Here is a 25252-nt window from a genome sequence, read left to right as displayed (position 1 = left end):
CAATTTGGGGAAGGCACTAGCTAGAGCTTGGCAACAAAACCAGGCATCCACAAATTATATTATCTACCTGTAAGCAATAGCAAACTCACAATCTGATTGTTGTGCTCACCATTGTTTTGAACACACCCATCTCTGCTGTGTGAATAGCCAAGCTACAAGTGACGAATTACACTTGCCTGGCAAGTGAACAGATCAAGTGGAGAGCAAGTGAATGGCAAGTGAACAGGGAGGAATACACGTGAATCTGTTCACTTGCCAGGCAAGTGTAATTCATCACTTGTGGCTTGGCTCTCAGAAATCTGAGTTCCCTCTTCATGACTTACAAGCAAAAGGGAACATCACAGAGCCCATTCAAACAAAACAGCTTCTAAAACTGAGCCCTGGCTAAACTCTTAAAAGAGCTGCAAATGATTTCAAGAAACAACTGAGCTCTTGAAGGATCCCTTTGTGCCACTCTCCGGATGTTCATGCACAAGAAACTGCTAGCAAGCAGCAAGCACTTTCTTCCCCATTAGACAGAGGCCAAAAGGCTTGACTTCTGGGATAATGAGCTTGTCTGGGCCCTTTCGTACCTCTCATGTTTGGTCAGGGTGGTGCCATTTTTTTATTCTGTACTGTAACAAAATGCGTCAGGATTGATGAGTGCTGGCACTTTTGTCACTGATGCAGCCATTGGTGACGTCACAGTGCCAGCCCTTTTCTTTTTTTCTTTTACACACGTGATGAATCAATGTATTGCTGGAATGCTGGATCAATTTAATCCCAGGATTTCTCCCTTTCAACTCATCGGTGCATTGATCATATGCTGGATTAAAAAATAATTTCAAAAATGAGTTGAAAGGAAAATGGAGAGGAAAGAGGAGAGGGGAGGAATGGAAAGGAGGGGGAGGGAGTAGCTGGATATACACCAGTGGTCAATAACAATGAAGTGGGCTGGCAGACGGTGGGTGGGGGAATAGAACATGGTTGAATGTAAAAAGATGTGATGAAGAGTGTGCACAGGGAAACAACAGACTGGAAAATTGATTTTTTTAAAAAGTCGGCGTATAAGTGCTCCCAGGAATTCCACTGAAATCTACATAGTAGCCAGAGTGACTACCCATGGTGGCCAATCGAGTGCAGATGGTCATGACTAGAGATGGGCACGAACTGCATTACGAACTTCAAAAACCCACAAAATTGGCGATCGCGATCCGGCGGTTTGTGATTGTCCATGGTGAACGAACCAGCGTTCGGGAGACGCCTGGTTCAGTGCGTTCGGCCGTGGTTTGGGAAGACAGACAGTCAGGTGCCACCAATCAATTCCCCTGGCAACGGAGCCGGGGGAATGCCTGAACTCTGTCTGCGCTCCTTCTGTCGCCCTGGAAACCCGAATGGAAGCCCAGCTTACCTTGATTGGCAGGTCTTCCTTCCAACCACAGAGCTGCAAAGCAGTTACAAGTTGGGAGAAGACACTCAGGGGAGGGAGGGGGAAGGGAGTGTTCTGTAGTCATGGGCACTTCAATCTCAATCTCATCCCTGCAAACCCTGATAGGCAGCTCTGACGGCCAAACACAGACCTCCTGCGTTGCTCAATGGGACCTGTGCTTATAAATAGCTGTGGGCTCCCAGGCTGGGTTTCACTTTCAGCGAGCAGTGGAGTGGGACAGAGCTCTTGCTTGCCACTTGCTAGCCTTTGGGGAGAGAGACTGACAGTATAACTGAGCTTGGATTTTTGTGGGAGTTTCCTGGGGGCCTTGGATTGGAGAGGGTATAACTCCAAGATCCCTTTTGCAATCTTGTCCAAACTTGGGTGATGGCTGTAGGAGAGCTTGCAAAACACTCCCCAGGAATATGGGCTCTCTAAGTGCCCCGGGGGCCGTTCCGCGCTCAACGAACCGTGAACCGGTTCGGCAATGGAAAATGTTCGTTGCGGTTCGCAATCTCGGGATCGTTGTCAGCACCGAACCGCGAACCGCTGGTTTGTTAAAGTTTTTTGGTTCGTGCACATGTCTAGTCATGACAAAATGCTGCAATATGGAAACTGAAGTGGTGAATCTGGCCTGTTCAGAAGGGGTTTCTGATTAAAATTAAAAGAATCCTGTCACACTTTAAGGATTAACACATTTACTCTAGCTTTTCTGGCTGCTTGAGTCCACGTTATCAAGTGCCATCAAAGCCCTATGCTTTTTTGCAGTCCATGTCAAGTTAATCACTGGCTGACTCTTCTTTTAGCTAAATGCTGCCCGACATTTGCTTCCATCCCTATTAGAATCCTCCATGGGTACAGCAAAGTCAAAGGAATCCATGTAAACAAATCCAACAGGCCAACTAATTGCCCCCCTTTCTTGCAGTACTTAGAAGTAATCACGGCCTCTTCTCAAACAATTCTCTTAGTGGTTCAGACTGTTGGAATAGAACTCCCTTGGAGCAGAGGAAAATTTACCAAAAATAGGTCTCTTTTCAGACCAAGTAATCTTAGCTAGGGGCAAGGTTTAAAGCAATATATTTCAGATTTTATGATTTGCCAGAAAAGCTAAAAAAAAAAAAAAAGGAAGAAAAACTTTTAGGTAGTTAAAAGAACAGCAAAAAAAAAAAAGAACATATTTAGACAAAATTAAAAAGAAAACTGGTGAATATCTTGGGGGTGGTAGTTATATGTTGATAGACATTCCCACAAAGCCTGTACTGGAATTTAATCTGACACAGAGAAACAGATAAACAGCCATAAACTAGAAATCTCTTGTTTAAAAAGTGTAGCATGCCAGGCTGCACACAGTCCTGTGTACTCAATTTCTGAGCAACGTACAGGGTTCCGAGTAGTAGCAATCTTCTTCTCACTTCAAACTCATATCCTATAAATGAGTACAAGCACATTTCCAAATGATATATATATACTATATTATTTTATTTTAAATTATGAATGTTGTGAGCAGCCCTGGGGAGGGCGGGGTATAAATCAAATCAAATCAAATCAAATCAAATCAAATCAAATCAAATCAAATCAAATCAAATCAAATCAAATCAAATCAAATCAAATCAAAAATAATTTCGAAATAAACGTGGTGGTTATTTTATTTTGAAATAAAATAAAAAAGAATCTTGAATGTAGACTGAATATCCTGACCTGTACACACTAGATGTTATATTTAGGTCCTTGGCAAATATGCGCGAACGTCAGCTGGGACAGGCTTGCCTTGGTTATGCAGGCAGGGTAGAATACCTGCAGCCTCTAACTTTTTGAAATAGCTTTTCAAATTTGCTTAAGTGTTTCTGTGGGGTTCCCCTTCACGGTTGTCGGAACCAGAATGGGGTGCTCTCGCCAGGCTGGCCTCACTCTTGAGCTGGCTCAGGATGGGCCTCAGAAATGGGGAAAGGAGGGGGTTTACAGCACCCACTTCCCTCTCTCTCCCCCGCTGGAACAACAGGTCTTTGGGCACCCGAGCTTGTCACTCTCTGTCCACACTCACTCTCTCTCTTCCCTTCTCTCGCCTGTTCCACCAGCTACTCCTCACTGGCCTCCCTGCATAGTTTGCTTTTATGGGGCAGCCCTGCTGGTTTTCTCCACCCCCTCCTGGTTCCACCCTACCTCCAGCTTCCCTTCCCTCTACCCCATGTGATAAGAGGAAGGTATGCCTTGGGGGCCTCTGCCACTTCTCTTTGGGCTGCAGCTGGCACTGTGTCTGCCCTGGCAGCCTCTTCCTCCCCGGCCACTCAGCTTCGGGTTGTGGCCATTGGGGCCATGTCTGCTCTGGCTGCCACCTCTGGCCTGGCTGCTGTATCGGGACTTCCTGCTGGTCTCCCTGCTTCCCCGGGGCCCGCTGCAGCTGCAGTCCAGGGTGGAGGGGGCTGCCTACCTCAGACAGTTTTATAGCTTTTTATCCAAATAACCGCCATGCAAAATAAGCCACAGTGCAATAATACTATTATATGCTTGAAACCAATTCATGTTAGCTGTAGCTGCCTAGGTAGCGAACAATTGTTAATACACATCTATTGGCTACTTGGCCAACTCTTCAGAGTATATAGACATTTTAATAAAAATGCTTAACAGGCTTGCTGGGGTCATTAATTAACTTTAAAAAGGAACTGGTTCAGCATCCACTTCAGCAAATGGAGAAAATCACAGGTGTGAAGTAGAACAAAATACCTATCTACCAAAATAATTCCCAAATCACATTTGCTGTAGTTTTGAAAGTGCTACTCAACTGTGTTTTTCAGTTTGGTGCAGTGGATAAGAGCAGCAGGACTCTAATCTGGAGAACTGGGTTTGATTCCCCACTCCTCTGCTTGAAGCAAGCTGGGTGACCTTGGGTCAGTCACAGCTCTCCCAGAGCTCTCTCAGTCCCACCCACCTCACAGGGTGATTGTTGTGGGGATGATAATAACGCACTTTCTAAATTGCTCTGAGTGGGCATTAAGTTGTCCTGAAGGGTGGTATATAAATCAAATGTTGTTTTTGTTATTAATTTCTTCTCTAAGCATTACCTGGTTGGTTGCCCGTTTGAAACTGTACTACACCATTTTAGGTAACAGTAAAATGAAGAGCATGAACATATACAGAGTGCACATTCATTGCCAATGTTCTTTCTCTCTTGGGCTGCACATGGGGCAAAAAGAAATTTTAAAAAGGCCTGTGATCTGCATTCCCCATTCCCACCCCCGATCTTGTTCATGTAGATGGGCTTTCTCATTGCTTCAGAGACAGCATCTGGGCTGCCATTTTAGTATTGTCCTTTTCTTCAATAGATACCACATCACCATTTAAAAATGAAATGGAAATTGAAAGTAGGGCTTAGGAGTGGCTGAAGCAGCCCCCCCCCCCCCGCCTCACTACCATGAAAAAATAACTGTTCTCAGTCAAGGGAAGGGACAGTGTCAGCTCCTAATATTCCCCAAATCTAAACTGGAGCCAAGCAAGTATGTTGAGCCCAACAGAGGCATTGCAGTCTGACAGTTCCTACATTGAAAGTGGGTGGAGCCTTCTAGGGTTTTAAGGACTAAGCTACTTTGTGTGGGTAATAGCCACAGGTATTTTAAGACAGTGTATAAATTCTTTCTTTTTATAAAATTTTTTTTCTATAAATATAAACAGAACAGAAAAAATAAAGTAACAATATCACAATTATAATTACATCAAAAGGAAAAGAGTAAACATATAATAAGCAATGATATTGTAAACAGTAAAAATTATATGAAAGTAGCAACCATTTTTCTATGCCTTGTTGTAATAAAATATTATGATTTAATTTCCATCTTCCCCTTCTGCCTCTGTTTTGTTGTCAAGTAACTACTAACTGATTGTGATCTGCAAAGGTTTTGGGTTGTATCTTTGCACTCTCTAGATTAATAACTAACGTTTTTGATATCCAGCATATATCAATCCTTGAATATGTTTGGTGTCTCTCAAAGAAAGTATAGTCTCTTGTATTTGGAATTTTTTTTCCTCCAAGCATCTTCCAATTATAACATTTCCATATAATTAAATACATTTTGAGGAAGTTTGCCTTCTTTCCCCCCCCCACCTATCTTTTTTTTAGATCCATTACCCCTTTCATGTGTCCAAAGATCATTCTCTCTCCTTCTTGAAAATCTAAAATGGATTGGAAAACATTTTCATAAAATTTTTCTCTTGCATTCTTTGGGGCATATATCGCTGTTAGTGAGTAAATCTTGCCTCCTGAGAGTCTGATTTTCAAAATCATACATTCCTTCAGAGTGTTTTAATTCTTCTGTAACATTTATTTGTAAATTGTTTATATAAACCATGACTTTTTAATTTTAAATTCTTAATAAACACACAAATACATACTAGCAAACAAGAACAAAGGCCCAAAGAATAATCTAAAATGTAATATACCACTACAACAGCACAAGTGAGCAGGCCTGTGCTTCAGCTGCCATTCTATAACTGAATCCCTCATGTGTCCCTGGTTGGGAGCGGGGGCAGCTATGGTTGTGAGGATAGTAACACAGTTTGTAAACTTCTCTGAGCGGGCATTAAGTTGTCCTGAAGGGCAGTATATAAACTGAATGCAATGATGAAGATGAAACAGGACCAGGACCGGGACCGAGGCTTTATTGCCCGATCCTTAAAAAAAGATGAATCCTGCTAGAAAATTGTTTCAGTTGGATAGTTGTGTTGGTTTGTAGTAGAAGAGCAAGATTCGGGTTCCAAAAGCGCACACCCCGGAAATCTAGTCGTTCTCTCAAGTGCCACTGGACCGGAATCTTGCTCTGCTAAAAAAAACAGCATCGTTTTAAAGCAGAGGGTGGGATTATGCCAACGGTCTGCAACAACAACAAAGCTCAAATCCGGACTCCTCCCTTTTTACTTCAATTCCTGTTTGCTTATTTGGTATTTTTTCTATACCACGCTCTCTCCAAAACGCAAACAGGACGTCAACGGACTTGCCTGGGGACGCGCGTCTTCACTTTAAGCAGGAAGTCCCCCTTGAGAGCCGCCCCTTGCTGTGCCGCGCCTTCCTGTTCCAGTTTTTGGGTTTTTTTTCTTGATCTCTATGGTTCTTGGAGGTGGTGTTCTGTACCGACGGCATGTAAGCAGGTCTCTATGATCGAGCTAGCCGCTGTTGCCAGTGGCAGGTTTGTTTACTTCCGGGATCTGAGCGGCTCCCGCCTCCGTCTGCCTCCTCGGTTCTTGCCTCCTCCTCCCCCTTGTCATGGGGGAGGCCGAAGAGCAGGTGCCCGGTGAGTCCCCCTTCCAGTGATGCAGGGGGTTGGGGTCGGCGACCCTCTGCCGCGTTCTTCTGCCTTTCTTGCGATGCCAGCGGGTGGCGGAACTTCCATCTGCTCGTGCCTGCCTTTATCTTCCTTTGCCTCCTGATCCGTCTAACTGGGCATGGATGGGGAGAACCAGTGGATCTGCTTCAGGCTCAGGGGACTTGCGTCTGGAGCCTACCTAGGCTTACTTGGAAGTAAGCCCCATTGATTTGGGTGGGGTTTACTGCCAAGTTCTGTATTTCTAGTTTTTAAAACTGTACCTGGCAATTCCAGAGGAGTAGCTGCCTGAGTCTGCAGCAGGAAAGTAAAAGTGGGGGCAAGCTGCACCTTAAAAACTAATAAAAAATCGTTCCAATAAAAAGTTTTCCTGAGTCAGAGTTCATTTCATCAGATGACTTCATACATTTGACTCGCAAAAAGTTAAGACTTTTGATAGTTTTTAAAGTGCCACTGAGCTCCTGTTTTATTTTCCTATTAGGCAATAAGTTAGTGGAATAGTTGTGTATGCGTTTTTAACACTTTTAATCTCTGTTGGTTTAAGTTTCGTTGCGTACTACACCTACGACTACATGCGGGTGTTTGTGCTTTCTCTCAGCATGCTTGTCTTGCTGTGTTTGTAGCGGCTGCTTTTTGCAAACCATGACTACAGGATTGAACAACTTTTTTGTGCCTCTAGGATTGTCATTGTAAATTGGCTGGCTGGTATATGAGTATGTGTGTGCACATGCTCTTGCAAGTGGGAAGTCGGAACTATCTGTGTTAGTTTTAAGTAGCATTTCTCGAGAGTCCGCAGCTTCGCTTACTCTTCCTAAGAACCTGGGCAGAGCAGGTAGGAACTGCCAGCTGTAAATTGAACATAGGAGACAGTGTGTTCATAAGATGCTTGGATCAGTTGAACTGTGTAGGGCAAATCATCTTTTCAAGTTTATCTGACTTGGGGTTAAGTAGACAGGTTATTATTGTTCTGTAGCAAACGTGGAGGTTTTATTTAGAAAAAGCTATGCAAAAAGGTAAGCAGAAGGAAGCTTTTTACATTTTTTCCCTTCTGGAAATTAAAAAAAAAACTCCTATAGAAGATTTTGCAAGCTACTCTTAAATAGTTGCAAGTAAAATCAACTCTGTTTTGTTTCTAGTTGGGAAGCACTGTGTGTGAAATTCATATTACCAAAGGCATTTTATAGGTTTTAAGAAAAGCAGTTTGAGGTGGTGCTTATTCCACAAGCTGATAGTCCTGCTATTTAGGGGGCTATTTTTAGAGCAAATGTATCTTTACAGATGAGTGAGGAAGAGTGATCAGATTTGGAGCCTGTCATCCTTTACAGTGTGTGTGTCTCTCAAATCCAATTTGGAAAGCCTCTTTGAATTCAAGTGTAAACGTAAGTGGTATCTGGTTTTCACTTTTATTTTGACCTGCTCTCAGGATATTTTTTTAAGTTTGTTTTTATTTAGAAAGGACACGTTTTAATATATTTTGTTCTATTTTTATTTTGAATTTGAAAAGCAAACAAAAGTCCACTTACCAGGCAATATTTTTGTCAAGTGATACTATCATATAAATTGATGGCATTTTAAATAAAACAAAATAATGTCTACCTCTTTATAGTAGAGCTTAGAACACAGGGAGACAGTACAAACCTCAAGACTTTTGGACGTGTTGAGTAGCAAACAGAAGAGTTGGATTACTAGGTGAAGCGGAATTCATCATACTAACATTTAACCGATTTCCTTTCTTTTAGAATCAGGTGCTATATTCACATTTGGAAAAAGCAAATTTGCAGAAAATGTTCCTAGCAAGTTTTGGTTTAAAAATGACAAGACTTTACATATATCATGTGGAGATGAACATACTTCTGTTGTAACAGGTTGGTGTTAAGGAACTTGTTTTCCCATATCCAGAGTCTGGAGTTGTGGTTTTGCTGCTGCCTTTTAGAAGCACTACTGAAAGTTTGTAATATTTTTTCCTGAAATGAGAAGCATTAAAGTCTGTTATCCTGAGTACATTTACAGACCAGTCCTGAGGGTAGCATTAGATGTTGCACAGGAGTAGTGATGTTATGGATGAAGCGTGAATAACTTGTGCTTCTTGTGTGAGCAAAGTGAAAATGTAAAAATATAAATTCTGAATGCATGTAGAACTCATGCATACGTCCATGGAGGAGATGTGTAAGTTCTATCTCTGCAAGATACGCAGGAAGTAACAAACCAGAAGGAACAGGAGACGTACAGTACCGCTTCTGAGTAACATCTGAAGCTACTCTGAGATGTGCTATGTTGTCTGATAAATTAAGGTAGGCCCAATGGTTTGGATCCTGCTGAAAATTTAAACTGAAGGAAGAGTATCTGCCAGCAGAGTACAACTTCCTTGTCTCCCTCTTTCAGCTGACCCCCCCCCAAAGCCCTTCAAATTGTTGCTGTTAGGGGATGAGAGAGCCCAAGAGTAGCTTTGAGGGGCAAGTGTGAGGTCTGCAGTCACACATACGCACCCTTCTATAAGTGGAAATCCTCAGTCCTATGTCTACTGTGTTAGATTAATGTCAAAAGCAGAGAAATTGCTCAGGTGCAGTAAACTCAGAAATACGTCTTCCTGTTTGACATACATATGTGGTTTTCTTAGCAAAGCAAATGTCCAGCAAAAGTAACTTCATTATACTGGGGTATTTTTAAAAGAAATGAGTTGTGGGGGAATTATTTTCTATGATGTTTGCATTTTGTAGGAAATGGTAAACTTTATATGTTTGGAAGCAACAACTGGGGACAACTGGGCTTGGGAACAAAGGACACCATCAACAAGCCAACCTGTGTAAAAGGTTTGTGTTGTATTATCTGGCATTTAAAAAAATATTCAGTTGAAAAAATGTTGCTGAATGTCACTCTGGATTTCCAGAGGTACCGAAAAGCCTTTTATAATCTTACATTGCATTAAGATAAGGTTTTTGGCAATCTGTGATCTTTTTGCTATGTCTAGAAAGGTCTTTCTGAAGATATATTCCAGAAAATGCATCCTGCAATTTTAACTCAAAGATGGAGATGTGGAAAAATTTAAGTCTTGGTTTGTTTTCTAGCAGTGAACACCTGAACAACACAGCAACTCTGTTTTCAGAGGCAGTGCAGGAAAAATGTAATGAGCCATTTGATTGTGTATGGTGTGCCATCAAGTTGCCTCCAACCTATGGCAACCCTATGAATGAAAGATCTCCAAAACATTCTATCATTAACAGACTTGCTCAGATGTTGCAAACTGGAAGCTATGGCTTCCTTTATTGAGTCAAGCCATCTCATTTTGGGTCTTCCTTTTTTCTTACTGTCCTCCACTTTCCTAGCATTATTGACTTTTCCAAACAATCTTGTCTTCTCACAATGTGAGCAAACTACAATATCCTCAGTTTTGTCATGTTAGCTTCTAGGGAGAATTCAGGCTTGATTTGATCTAGTACCCACTTATTTCTGTTTTTGGCCATCCATGGTTCCGCAAAACTCTCTTCCAGCACCACATTTCAAATGAATCAATTTTCTTTATGTCAGCTTTCTTCATTGTCCAACGTTCACATCCATACATAATGTCAGAGTGTCAGTTTACTAGTCAGTTTGCAAGCCAAAGCTACGCCATGTTCTTATGTTATAATCTGTAGTTGTTTAGTTCTCTCCCTCCAGGCCAGGTGCTGCCCAAGCCGCATATATCCATGGGAGCGAAGAATTCTTATCAACCCGTTCTGGCCGACCTTGACGTCCTCGCCTTCCCAGGCCTTCTAGACAGGACTAAGGGGGGAGGCTGGGAATGGGTGTTTGAAGTGTTGTTACTTTCATTTTGTGTGTCATTCTCAACAAAGCTTTTGTTCAGCCAAGACTTTCCTAGTCCTTGGAATATGGATAACTGTATCCTGAGCATTGTCTTTCAATAAACCTTTTGGAATCAAGAAACTTTGTGCTTCTTGCAGAAGGGGGGAGACGAACTCTAGATAACTGGAATTCCATAGTCTGACACATAGTAATGGGAAATACCATAGTTTGAATTAGCTTGATTTTGGTACCCAGAGAGACATCTTTATCTTTAAAGATCTTTTCTAGTTCCCTTATAGCTGATTTTCCAAGCCTCAATCTTCTTCTGATTTCTTGTTTGCATTTTCTCTTTTAGTTGATGATTGAGCCAAGGAATAGAAAATCTTGAGCAGTTTCGATTTCCTCATTGTCAACTTTAAAATTGTGTAATTCTTCAGTAGTCATTACTTTTGTCTTCTTGATGTTCAGCTGTAATCCTGCTTTGGTGCTTTCTCCTTTAACCTTCATCAGTAGTTGTTTTAAGTCTTTACTGTTTTCCGACAGTAATGTGATTTTATCTGCATATCTTAAATTGTTAATGTTCCATCCACCAGTTTTCACTCCTCCTTCTTCTGAATATAATCCAAATAGGGAGATAATATGCATCCTTGTCTGACACCCTTACCAATTGGAAACCATCCCGTTTCCCCATTTTCTGTCCTAACAGTAGCCTGTTGTCTAGAGTACAGGTTGCACATCAAAACAATGTTGTGGCATCCTCATTTCTTTTAACACGGCTTTTCATGATCCACCCAGTCAAAAGTTTTGCTGTAATTTAAACTACATAGGCCATTTTCTTCTGAAATTCCCTTGTATGTTCCATCAGCCCATGTAAATTTGCAGTGTGATCTCTAGTGCCTCTTCCTTTTCTGAATCCAGCTTGAACATCTGGCATTTCTCATTGCATATACAGTAAGAGTCTTTGCTAAAGAATTTTGAGCATCACTGTGCTTGTATGGGAAATTAATGCAATAGGCTGACAGTTGTACTTTTTGGCATCCCTCTTTTTTGGAATTGGAATGTAGAGTGAGCATTTCCAGTCTGTGGGCCATTGTTTTGTTTTCCATATTTGTTGACAGATTCTTGTTAAGAATTTGATGGACTCAATTTTCTGTAGCTTGAAATCTCTGTTAGTATTTTATCTACTCCAGGTGCTTTGTTTCTCCCAATTGCTTTGAGTTCAGCCTTCACTGTCTAAGATTTCTGGTTCTTTGTCAAAAGATTCTTCTTCCAAGGTATCATTCTTCCAAGGTATCATCTCTTCTGTATAGTTCTTCAGTGTATTGTTTCCATCTTTATTTTGTCCTGATTGGATACTGTGTTTCCATGTTGATCTTTCAGCATCCCGAGCCGTGGCTTGAATTTCCTTTTGATTTCCTGGATCTTGTGAAACAGATCTCTTGTTCTTCCTTTTTTGTTGTTCTCTTCTATTTCTTTGTACTGTTTATTTTAATAGATTTCTTTGTCTCTTCATGAAAGCTATTGAAAAGCTGCATTTATAATTCTGACTCTATTTCTGTCACCTTTTGCTTTTGCTTCTCATCTGTCTTTAGCAATTTTAAGAGTTTCCTCAATTATCCATTTAGGTTTCTCCTTTCTTTTGGCTACAAGTATAGTCTTTGCACATACTTCCTTGATCAGCCCATAGTTCTTCTGGTCACAAGATCATAACTCAATTAAACTTAGTATTGCAAATCTGTTCTTTATATGGTCTTTAAATTCCTCAGGGATATTATTCAGATTATATTTTGGCACTATAATTCTTTTTAGTGTTTCTTTTCAGCTTTATTCTAATTTTGGTATTAGCAATTCATGATGTGTATCACAATCTGTTCATGGTCTTGTTTTAGCAAAGAGAATAGAGCTTCTCCCATCTTCTGCTTCCAGTTATGTAATTTATTTGGTTCCTGTATTGGTCACCTAGTGATTTCCAATGAACAGGTTGTTGGTTTCACAAAATTCTATGAATCGCTCTCCTGCTTCATTTCATGATCCTAGTCCAAATTTTCCAGCAATGTTTGATTCTGCTTTGTCTCCTACTTTTGCATTCCAGTCACCTACGGTTATCATATATCTTGTTTAGGTGTATGATCAATTTCTTCTTGGAAACTCGCATAAAAGTTTTCAGTTTCTTCCTCCTCAGCATCTGTAGTTGGAACATAAACTTGAATTATGGTTATGTTAACTGGAGAGCCAGTTTGGTGTTGTGGTTAAAAGCGTGGGACTCTAATCTGAAGAGCCAGGTTTGATTCCCCACTTCTCCATTTGAAGCTAGCTGGGTGACCTTGTGTCAGTCAAAGCTTCTAGGAGCTCTTTCCGCCCTACCCATTTCACAGGATGTTTTTTGTGGGGATAATAATAACATACTTTGTAAACTGCTCTGAGTGGGTATTAAGTTGTCCTGAAGGGTACTATATAAATTGAATGTTATTATTATTATTAAACAGGCCTTCCATGAAGTCTGGTTGATATTAATCAGTCAAACTTTGTGTTGTAGCTCTTGACTATTTGTACTAGGCCTTTCTTCGCTATTAGAGCAACACCATTTCTTTTGAGCTTGTCATTTCTGCAATAAAATACTTTGAGGTTTTCTCTGAAAATGTCCTGAGTCAGTCCACATTAGTTCACTCACACCCAGGATTCCAATGTTTAAACATTCCATTTCTTGTTTTATGATTTATAGCTTACCTGGCTTCATACTTCTCACATTCCATGTTTCTACTATGCATGTTGCACAATTTTAGATAGTCCTTTTGCATCAATTCACATCCACAACTGGATATTCTTTTGAATTTAATCCAGTCCCATCATTAAGAATAGCGCTATTCATATTTAATTGAGTGCCATCTGACCTGGGGTCCTATCTTCCAGCACTATATCTTCTTTCCTTTTGGATTGTCGTCATAGGGTTTTCAAGGTAAGAAATTAGCAGAAGTGGTTTACTATTGCCTTCTTCTACTCAGTGCTAACCAGGGTTAGCTGAAGTGACACTGCCGATGTCTGTGAAAGATCTGGTAGTATCACCTCCCACTACTGCTCCTGCTCAGTAGCTAGCCTTCAAGAATTCCTCCACTCTCGTTACCATCAGAACAGTCAGTTCTCATTCCTGAATGGGGTGGATGCATCTTAGTCTGGTGTCTCAGCTTTGGCCATTCCACCTTGAGTGACTCTTCCAGGAGTTTAGACTTTACCAAGCCTGCACTCCTGTCAGTGTTGCTCTCAGCTTCACTAACACACTCAAACCCCTTCATCATGTTAAGGTGTGTATCCAAGAGGGAGAGCCATTTGATTATTCAAATGAAAATTAGACTAGAAGACCCAATCAACTGCAATTGTCCATCTTGTTACTGGTAGATGATTATATAAATTATTGTAAATTAGTGCTATTGAACATATTGAGTAAGTTTTAAATGGTATTGTTTTCACTTCATAGCTTTAAAACCTGAAAAAGTAAAATTGGTTGCCTGTGGGAGAAACCACACTTTGATTTATACAGGTATGTAACTTACATTGCTTATACATCATTTCCCTATGGCTAATTTTGACCTTGAATTGGTGCCGGTGGGTGGGGGAGAATTTGAAGTGATTCCATAAACTTTTGGGAATGGAGAGGCTTTAAAAACCAACCATTCCATCTAGCCATAAAATATTCCATATTTTATTTACAGCAGCTCTTCAGGGATCAGCCCTTCCCAGTCCTACTATGTGTGCAAAGTTCACGCCCGGCCGCAGAACTACACCTCTCCCCAATATGCACTGAATTTGTCAACTATTATTACTAGAACAGAATACACCAAATATATCTTGAATAAAATTTTGCTATCAGTAGCCACTATGTTCTGTTCAGTATGGCTAACTCCCCAAAACTTCTAGGTATGTGGCTTATCCTGTGCAAGTGAACATTTGATGGATAGAAAATTTTGTGTCTTCCTTGATTTCAGCTAGTAAACCTGTCATCCAACTTTGATGGTGTGACACTTCCTTTCAGCACCCTAGAAGGCTCTCTCACTCCCCACTCAGGTAAATGGCCCTGGAGTGAGTGAGAGAGACACAACTCTGCTTGAAGGCTGGGACACAAGTCATGTTTTGCTCAGCTGAAAATCTGCTCAGCTGAAATCCCCTCACAACTCCCCAATCCCCATAAAGTGGGGTTCAGAGGCTTCCCTTTCTGTACCTCATGTTACCTGCCCCTTCCATTTTTAAGCAGCCAAGAGGAGGCTGATGTTCAGAGAATGAGCAAGAAGCAAGGCTTCTGGGTAAGAATCCAAGCTGTGTGTTCTTAACTAAATTAGCTTTATTACTACAGGCAGAACTCTAGAGTAAATATGGTTTCAGGACGAAGATACACAGTGGGGGGGGGGAGATTTAGAAAAAAGGAAGACTTGAGACTTAGAAATCCTACACAACTGATCTCTCCCTCCTCTGAGAGGATGCTGTTCTTTAAAAGGTCACACACCAAAAAGGGACAGTTCTTTTCAGCCCCCACCCCCGAAAAAGGCCTTAGCAAATACAGAGCCCAGGTTCTGGAAAAACCCTGCCAGAATCTGCTTACCTAGTGGGGAGGTGTTAATGTATAATGTGATGTCACATTTTTACTCCTGGCTCTTAAAAATGAGCCTACTCGGCCAGGTAAAGTTTTTCCCAGCCTTGGTGTTGCCTCAAAGCTGATCAGTTGTAATAAATGTCTTGCCCCTCATCCTTCATAGATGTACTTGTGCAAGGAGCTCCTATAGATACATTCTTGCAATGTATACTGTTTATAAAAGATGACTCTCCCTCATTTTTCACAGCGAGTTTGAAAATGTGCAGTATTGTAAAATTAATTTGTAAGGGTTCGAATAAGATCTCTTTGGTACATGTTGCTGCTAGTTAATTTATGTCCTTCATTAACATTTGTCGTTTGCTTGTTTGAACAATATTTTAAAAGATTTTAATTGCTAATGCCTCTCTTCCTGCTTTATAAATATAAACTGTAGTATTATGTCTACAGTCTTCCTAAAAGTTCCTTCACTAAATACTATGACTGCAGTACTTCACATAATTTATATTGGTGGAAATAGGAATAGGAGCTTTGCAAGTTTATGACATATAGGTATAGTCTAGAAGGGACAGTTAAGCATGTTTGCAAGAGGGAGATCAGTATTAGGGCATGTATTCACTCTCAGAGAAAGGGAAAGAACCTCTATTCCAGTGCTGGTTCTTGCAAACCACGTTGTTGTTGTTATATTGAAGGGAGCCAGTGCAGTGTAATGCCTGCACTGTGGCATAGCCACAATCTATTAAAGGGTGCAAGAGAATGCTTGGAATGAGGCCAAGCATTCCCTTCTTCAGTAGATATTCAACTAGGTAATGCTGCTCATCTTTTTTCTTACGGTCCAAAGAACTTTCTTGGTGCCAGCCCTGTTTAATGAAATGACCATGACTTATGCATGGGCAGAAAATTTGGTGGGACTTGTGAAGGAGTCTCTCATGGATAATTGACTCACCTTTTATGCACAAATACCATTACAATGAGTAAACATATAGTGGGATCTTTTTTTGTGTAGTGTGCAGAATTAAGAAATAATTTAAAAACTGAGTTATCATTGCACTCTTGCAGCAGCCGAAGTTACTTCCTTAGCATTCCATTTGATCAGTATGGACTGTCAATATGGCAGACTGCATTTTCTTTCTGCCCTAAAAGTGAAATAAACCTTGGCGATGCCAGCTGCTTGGTCAGAGGAAAGGAGAAATATGAGTGAAGAGTGATTCTTCTATGATCTCATCTTACCATCCATTGGCTGCTGTTACAGTGGGCTGAGCAAGGAGGCAGGGCTACCCTTTGCAGGCTTGACCCCACCTCTGGAATAATCACAGGCTGTTGCTGAGACTCTTCACCATTGCCTTTGTCTCTCAGTACAACTTTGTTTTGAGGTAGGCTGAGATGGATGATGTTTCTTATAATCCTCACTAAGAGGAAGGGAAATGAAGGAACCCTCCTCCAGCTAATTGCTGGACTGCAGTTGGAAGCGCATGGAGCAAATCTTACTATCCTGTAAAATGGATATCTCTGTAGTTAGTCTTTGGAAAAATATCAAGGTAACAGTAACTTGCTTTTTTTAATCTGTGTGAAAAAAGCATGAGCTGAATTTGTCTTTTTTTCAAGTATTGCTGTTGCTTCAGATGAAAATGTACTTATTCTATGTTTGTTTTTCTGTGTACAGAACAAGGAAAAGTATATGCTGCTGGAGGTAATAATGAAGGGCAGTTGGGATTAGGTGACACAGAGGAAAGAAGCACATTTCATCCTATTAGTTTTTTTACCAGCCAACACAAGATCAAACAACTGGCAGCTGGATCCTACACATCAGCAGCACTTACTGGTGAGAGCAACAGCTAATTCAAAAGTTGTGTTGGAGGGGAGAGTTGTTATATTTGAGGTACATTTTTCTTTTGACATTTGTGAAAGCCTGAAATCAAGATTACTTTGCATATCTAAGACCAAGCTGATAAATATAAATCTGGTGAGGCAATTCTAAAAACCTGCTACTGGGTTTGGCACCATCCCTACTTTCATTGTTTTTAGATGACAGCTGTACCTTTGAACATTTTGCTATGCAATTTTTTTAGCAGCTTAAAATATTCAACTCTTTAGAGTGTATCTTGCATTCTAGTTATTTTCCAGATATTCCTCAGATTTTAGAAATATGGATTACCTGTGTGGAACTGTGGATTAATTTAAGGAAATAACCTTACACATTCCAGAGATTAAGATTCATAAAAACATGTTAGAAATTTGAGTGTTTTACCAGTTTCCTAACTTTCAAGGGGAGAGATCTCTAAATATTGTCTCCCCCCCCCCACCCCAACAATTTCATTTTGACATAAGAGAGAATGTTTGGCAAGACAGATGAGGGACCATACACACACAGTAAGGATTTTTTTTCAGTTCACAACTGTAAATCTTTCTCTCTCTTCCCAGCAATGTATGCTATACTATAAGTTACTTTTAAAATTCCTCTGATTTAACCCACAGGTTTTAAAAAATTGCATGATATAGTTTGAGGGTTGGAGTTCAGAAGTCACAGCATGGCCATTGATTCATTACTTCTCTCTGTTGTATTATTTACTTTTTAAAGCAACTTGACATTGGCTTTACAGTTAGGAATTCTCTTTTTTTTAAGAGGATGGACAGCTATTTATGTGGGGAGATAATTCTGAAGGACAAATTGGCCTGGCTGAGGAAGCAAATGTGTGGGTTCCTCACCAAGTGGATATTGGGAAACCTGTTTCCTGGATCTCATGTGGATATTATCACTCTGCCTTGATAACACGTAAGTGTGGAAGTTTAGAGGTATACGTTGTGTGTGTGTGTGTGTGTACACACATGCAAATACCTTGTTTTGGTGTTTACAACTTAATTCATTTTGATGTCATTAGTTTTTTGCATTAATTTGTTTTCTAGTGATTTCGACGAGCAACATGTTTCTGTCTGTAATGACTTTGTTTTCTATCCATTTGGGATGACATTTATTTATTTGTTAAAATACTTATATAGCAGTTATTATTCTCCCCAGTCTGCTATATAAATATTTGTTAAAATACTTATATAGCAGTCATTCTTCTCCCTTGTCTCCCTTCTGTCTTGTTGAGATTAAGCTTCAGTTTATTAGCACCCCTACCCCCCTCAGATGCCTCCAGGCACTGGTTCAGGGTCTCTACAACCTCCCTGAGGTCGGCTGGAAGTATGAAATAGAGCTGAGTACCACCTGCATATTGGTGACAGCCCAGCCCAAATCTCTTGATGATCTCACCCAGCAGTTTCATGTAGATATTAAAAAGCATGGTGGACAGGATGGAATCTTGAGGAATCCCACAGGCCAAAGGGTTGAGGAGGAGTGCCCCAGCACCAACTTCAGAAACCCACCACCGCAGGATAGTGCCTTCCAATCCCAGCCCCAAAAGTCAGTCCAGAAAGATACCATAATCAATGATATCAAAAGCCACTGAGCGGTCCAGGATAATTAAATAGGTTGCACTTTCCCCATCCGTTGTCTGGCACAAGTCATCTATCAGGGCAACCAAGGCTGTTTCAGGCCCATAACCAAGCCCAAGACCACAGTGGAAATGATCTAAACAATTTGCTTCATCCAGGAAAGCTTGAAGGTGTCCAGCCATCTCCTTTCAGTAACCTTTCTCAAGAATGGAACATTGGTTGATAGTTACTGAGATCTCCTGGATTCAGGGTAGGCTTCTTTAGAAGTGGACACACCGCAATCTGTTTCAAGGCTAGGGAAACCAGCCCTTCTCTCAAGGAGGCATTAAATACCTTTTGGACCTAGTGAGCCAGCCCCCTTCCCTGGCAGATTTAATTAGCCAGGAAAGGCAAGGTGTTAGGCTGCAAACCTCCAAGGATTCTGTCCACATCCTCAGACTGAATAAACTGAAAAGTATGTCAAATAACTGGACAAGTTGGCACTTGGCACCATCTGACCCTGTCACTGCTAATGTAGAGTGAAAATCAGAGAGAATGTGAGAGATTCTATCTGCAAAATGCTGAGCAAAATAGTTGCAGTGGACCACTGAGAACTCCACCTCTTCCTATAGGCCAGATCTCTGCCCACCCACCACAGCTCCTCTAGCCTGTGCTGTGCAAATGCAGTGGTCATGGAAAGCGTTGTTTCTTTGCTGCCATCATTGCCCTGGAATGAGCTTTTGCCTATGTCTTATTGGATTCATCCTGAATCTTCTTTCAATGTCACGCTACCCGTTTCCTTTGCCTTGTCATGGCCTGCAACCCCTCAGTAAACCAAAGTGCTACCTGGGCTCTAACACTAGATACAAGGCACCTGAGAGCAATTGTGTCAATCACCCAGGTCATTTCCTCATTACAGAGGTCAACCATGGTGTCAGCAGGAGTACCAACCATATCAACAGGAAAATCTCCTAGAGCTATCAGAAAGCCATTTGGATCTATCTGGCTCTGGGGACAGATCATTTTAATAGATCCCCCACCCCTGCAGCATCTTGCTATCTTTGTAAGTCTAAACCCAAACAAATAGTGATCTGTCCATGACAAAGGAACCATCATCAATTCATCTTCCCTCTAATCACATTCCTCCCATATAAAACAAAATACCAGATCAAGAGTGTGATCTGCACAATGTATAGGACAAGTTATTATGTGAGAAGGCCCATGGTTGTAATGGAGCCCATGAGATCCTGAGAGCAGGATGAAATGCAGAGAACTGTACTAGAACTGGCCAAGAGAAATTGGGGAGGTACATTCCCACAGTGGTGAGAAACATGCAGAAATATTCTGCAGACAAACATATGATACTAGTGCTGTAGGAAATGATCTTCCTGCTCTGTTTTTTTACAGGAAATGGTGAACTCTATACTTTTGGAGAGCCTGAGAATGGAAAGCTAGGCTTGTCGCCTGAGCAACTGAAAAACAACAAGGTTCCACAACTTGTTTCTGGAATTTCTGGTAGAGTTAATAAGGTTGCCTGTGGAGGAGGACATACAGTGGCACTTGCAGGTATACGGCTAGTGATTTCATTCTGATCTCCGAGTATCCTGTGTTTGAATCCCCTCAATAAGTAATTTAGTTATGAAATTCAACTGTGGGAGTGTGCGGGCTGAGATAGATCAAGTCTTTCTTGCTGCAGAACTAGGTGTTTAACTCGTTTCCCCCATACATTTTTCTTGACAGGAAATATCCCTCCTAAACTGCTTGTAATCCAGTTGCGAGAAAAAGATAGGTTTACAGGCACAGTTCTGTTGCCTATCCTTTTGCCCCTAACAGGACTAAAAGTGAGGGGAAGGGGGGAGTTTCTGTCAGAAAATCAGTACCTGGAAGGGACTTCAAAATCCCACTCCACAGAGCCACAACTTCAATCTCCATTGGGGCCCTGCTGCTGGTTTTTGTGGTAAAATTACACTTCTGAGAATATGATCACAGATTCCAAACATGTGGCTCTGCAAATTTTAGGCATGTATTTTTATTCCCATTGCCTTAAAATAATGTTGAATTTTCTTCTGTGTATCCACTCAACAGTAACTATGTTGTATGTGGTGTCTCAAAAAGGTAGAGAAAATATGGAGGCATTGGTAGTTCTTTCTACCAGTAGCTAAAGCTAGCTGTTTTTACAAAAGTAACACTGCTAAACAGAAGCAGTAGCACAAATTTAGGGGGAAGAGAAGAAAAAAAGCAATGCAATGGCTGGAAAAAGGAAAAGCATGAAACATCTGTCCTGATTGATCAGAAGAATGTTTGTGCTAAAAGAGATAGAAGCTTTTTATCCAGAAGAAAATAAACAAACAGCCCAGGTTCCATGTGTGATGGACAATGGGATTTGATGAGTTTGCAGTAGCAGATTACTTGTCAGTCCATAAATTTGGATACCTCCAAAGTGTTTTGAGGACAGTCTTAAAGGGGTGATTTGTTTGTGTTGTTAATGTGTGCCCAGTAAATAGATTGGTGAAACATATCCATTTGAGGGTTCATATTGAATGCACATTTTGGCGAGAAAAGGATATAGAACAGGCATCAAAATATCCAATATTGTGAGAGAAAAGGATTTAATTTGTGATTTGGTAAAGCATGCCCATTTGTCAAGTTTTATTATCCATTAAAATAACTCCTAAAACAGGCTTCTATCTTATATATGCATTTTTTACAAATCTGTTTTTTAATTAATATAATTTATATCTGACCTTTGGGATTTCATTTTGTTCATTTCTAGCCAACAATTCAAGATTATTTTGAGTTTTCTTGTATAATTTCACACAATTCTCACCTCTGGACTGTGTATAGAATATTCATAGAATAGAATATTAATGCTATGTATCTTTTTCAGAGGGAGATGTCTACACCTTTGGTCTTGGCCAATATGGGCAACTTGGACATGGTACATTTATTTTTGAAACTTCTGAACCAAAGATTGTGGATCTGGGGAAGCACAAAATCTGTAATATAGCAACTGGAGAAAATCACACAGCTTTAATATCAGGTTTGTATGCTGTCCGTTTAGAATTTTTTTGAAATGTTTGTATAAATATAAAATCCAGTATAAATCATCCAGATAAGAGAGAATTGTATACACCTCATAGTATGAAACACTAAATCAGTTTCCAAAACTTTGGGTGTGAAATGCCTTGGCCTTCCATCTACGCACCATGAGAAGAGAGTGAGGTGAACCTCTTTGGGGGAGTGTTTCATAGTTTGGGGACCACTGCAAAGAAGGCCCAGTATCACATAACCACCAACAATGTATCAAGAGCAGGACTTCTGAGGAGCCTCTTAATGTGCAGGTAGATTAACACAGAAGCAGGTGGTCCTCCAGCTATCCTGGGCCCAGACTGTTTAGTGCTTAGAGGCTAAAACCAGCTTCTTGAATTCTACAAATGTGCCTATTCCAGAAAGAGTGTAAGAACTCCTTTTTTGATGAGCAGAGGGAGAAATGAATGAGATTACACAGATACCTTTGGAAGTGACCATCCATCAGAATGTTCTAGCCTTTATGGTCTGGGCAGGTTTCAAAGTTATCATGTTTAAGAAATAAACATGCACTGTCTGGTGATTTTAATAGCAATGATGGAAAATATGAGTATCCGATGCAACTGCAGAGGTGCTTAGGACGCTTTCATTAGCATTGGTCTTTCAGGGAGTGCCTCCTGTACATCAGGAATCCTAGAAAAATCACCCTCACATCTAACACCCCCCCAGGGGGGAGAATATGTGTGGTATTTGTGTGTGTGTGTAATTTTGGGGACACTAAAGGATAATTTTGAAGGGTTTTCCTTTTTTGCTTTTTCTGTGATACGAAAGAACACAACTGTGTAATGCTGGTCTCCCTGCTTCCCTGGGGCCCGCTTCAGCTGCAGTCCAGGATGGAGGGGGCTGCCTACCTTAGACAGTTTTATCGCTTTTTATCCAAGTAACCGCCATGCAAAGTAAGCCACAGTGCAATAATACTATTATATGCTTGAAACCAATTCATGTTAGCTGTAGCTGCCTAGGTAGCGAACAATTGTTAATACACATCTATTGGCTACTTGGCCAACTCTTCAGAGTATATAGACATTTTAATAAAAATGCTTAACAGGCTTGCTGGGGCCATTAATTAACTTTAAAAAGGAACTGGTTCAGCATCCACTTCAGCAAATGGAGAAAATCACAGGTGTGAAGTAGAACAAAATATCTACTGTAATGTAACACAACTGTGTAATGAAACCTTAGAAATACTTTTAAAGGTACCTTTTGTTTATTTTGTGCCAAAAATATTTAACAAATTGAAGGAATTTGTCTTTATTTTTGTTTTGGTTCTGTGTTGAAGAAGTGAAGACCATAGAAACAGTGAAGTACCATAGAAACAAAAAAAGCAACCCTTTAATTCATATTTAATCCTGTGTCTGTCAAAAATGTCTTACATTTTTCAACAAACAAAAGGCTAGTTTTGAAGGGACTTCTGTTCTTTTGCAACACATGAATGGACATTTCCTGGCATTCCTGATTTTTGGTGTTGCAGAAGTTGCCTTACGGCATTTTAAATATTTTCTGTTTGAACTCCACAGACACTGGGGAAATGGTAAGGAGTGGTTTTTTTTCTCCCTTTAATACTAAAATTCTGTTTCTCAACATTTCATGGGCGATTGGTAGAATGAAGCCCAAGGTAAAACAAAAATGAATACAAATAGAGCTAGAGTAAGTTGATCATCCATAGCTCTGGCTTTTTCTGATTGAGTGTATTATCAATTTCTGTTATGTTTTCATGCAATTTTTCCTTCATTAGTTTTTTCTGTCCTTTAATACAAATACTGACTTACAAGTTGGAATACCTGTTTTGGGATGGCTGCTGTTTGAAATAAAGCAATTGCTTTTGCTAAAAGACCTTAGGTTAGTTGGTGCTAGGATGTTTCTTGTCCTGTGCTACATTCCATATAAGTGAATGTGTTCCTTTCTCCACACTTAGAGAATGGCCTTATGTATACCTTTGGAGATGGACGGCATGGCAAGTTAGGACTTGGTGAAGAAAATTACACCAATCAGTTTGTACCTACATTATGTGCTAATTTTTTGAGGTTTACTGTACATTTGGTAAGGCTTCAATTCTTCTTAGGCTTTGAAAAATTCAATGTACTTCATGTTGTGTTCAAAAGAGCTGTGACTGTTTAAAGTTCATACATCTGTTCTGCAATTTTGTCCTTTAATTAAAGCTGAGCAATGAAGAAATGCTATGTTTTTCTGATTACTAGTTTATATTTGTCTACTTTCTTCTGCTTAGACGGGAAACTAGATTTGCAGGAGATGTTTCCATTTGTTTTGTAGACTGTACACTGAAGCATTGTACACTTCCGTGCTTGTGCTAAAAACAGTTCAAAGGAATGTGCGTGTTTTAAGTAAATTTCTAAACACTGAAATAGTCTTAGATTTTGGACCTATGTTTTCTCAAGGCTTTTTTAAAAAAAGCACTACCTCTTTAAATGTTATAACATGTTATGGGTAGGGAGAGAGAAGGACAGTGATGATGAAAATAATTTTTTTAAAAACCTTTGCTCTCCTCTTCCCTTTGTTCCATCCCTCAGCTGCTTAAGAGGCTCATTTCCATCCTTTCCCTGAAAAATATCACTAAAGGGAGAGGTTTGTCCTTTCTCCTCTGAATACTGCTGCACCAGCAAAGGGTTGCAAAGGTTGATTTAGGCTTTTCCCCAAATGTTTCTGGGGTTCCTGAACTGGTCCTCCATCTCCAAATGTTGAGTGAAAGGAACTGGACTCAGTGAAATCAGTTTGGAGACAGCCCCCCCCCCCCCCACACATGTAGTCATTTAGAAGACAGGGAGAATGAACCACAAACAGTGTCCCACTCACTCTGTCCTCAAATGATCATATGGTGGAATGGCCTTGGAGAGAACCTGGGAAAATATCTTACAGCTGTGATGGATGGCTGAATGAAAATGCTGCCTCTCTTTGCGATAGTGCTGGAAAAGGTAAATTCTGTACTTGGGATTATTAAGAAAGATATTAAAAACAAAACTACTGCTATCATGTTCACCTTGTGTAGATCTGTGATCTGGGCATATTTCAAATATCGTATACAGTTCTGATCACCTAGTCTTAAAAAAACATGTCATACAACTGGAAAAGGTGAAGAAAAGGGCAACCAAAATGATCACGGTGTTGAAGCACCTTCACTACAAGGAAAGGCTACAAAGAGAGGACTTTTCAGTTTTGAAAAAAGATGACTGAAGATAGGGGATATGATAGAGATTTATAAAACTATGTATGGTGTGACTGTGGATAGTTCTGTCAAAATATGAGAATCCTGGGGACATCCAGATTCAGGACAGTCAAAAGAAAATACTTTTTTCATGTAATACAAAAATTGAGGGACTCATTGCCATAGGTTGTTGGGATGGGCACTTAGAAAAGGGGGATAGATTGATAGAGAATTGGACAGTGGCTTTTAGCCATAATGTTTAAATGGAACCTGCAGTATGCCTCTGAATGCCAGTTGCTGGAAACCCATAACGGGTGGCTGTGGCCTCTCTGGCATTGTTTGAGGGTATCTTGTTGGCTGCTGCGAAAAATAGAATGCTGGACTTAATGGACCTTTGGGTCTGAATCAACAGGACTCTTTTGTTTCCATGTCCCTATGGGTCTGATCCCCTTTGAGCATACTGCATACACACAATTGCTTCAGGGACAGGGAAGGCTGAGAAGTCTAAACCCTTC

At 40.5% G+C, this 25252-nt stretch overlaps 1 protein-coding gene across 1 annotated transcript in view; it reads left to right on the top strand.

Annotated features, from left to right (window-relative positions):
- Positions 1-6435: 6435 nt before the first annotated feature.
- The window catches only part of RPGR (retinitis pigmentosa GTPase regulator), a 54446-nt gene continuing 35629 nt past the window's right edge, over positions 6436-25252 (top strand). The window contains exons 1-9 of the mRNA XM_054973697.1: positions 6436-6687; positions 8457-8582; positions 9435-9527; positions 13970-14032; positions 16740-16898; positions 17700-17849; positions 19898-20056; positions 21378-21530; positions 23493-23617. Coding sequence (XP_054829672.1) covers positions 6660-6687; positions 8457-8582; positions 9435-9527; positions 13970-14032; positions 16740-16898; positions 17700-17849; positions 19898-20056; positions 21378-21530; positions 23493-23617 — 1056 coding nt within the window. The 5' untranslated portion in view covers positions 6436-6659. The remainder of the gene's footprint in view (positions 6688-8456; positions 8583-9434; positions 9528-13969; positions 14033-16739; positions 16899-17699; positions 17850-19897; positions 20057-21377; positions 21531-23492; positions 23618-25252) is intronic.

The sequence above is a fragment of the Eublepharis macularius genome, chromosome 3, assembly GCF_028583425.1.
Source record: "Eublepharis macularius isolate TG4126 chromosome 3, MPM_Emac_v1.0, whole genome shotgun sequence".
NCBI lineage: Eukaryota > Metazoa > Chordata > Lepidosauria > Squamata > Eublepharidae > Eublepharis > Eublepharis macularius.
Note: the sequence above shows the minus strand (reverse complement) of the source record. Positions and strands in the feature narration are given on the sequence as shown.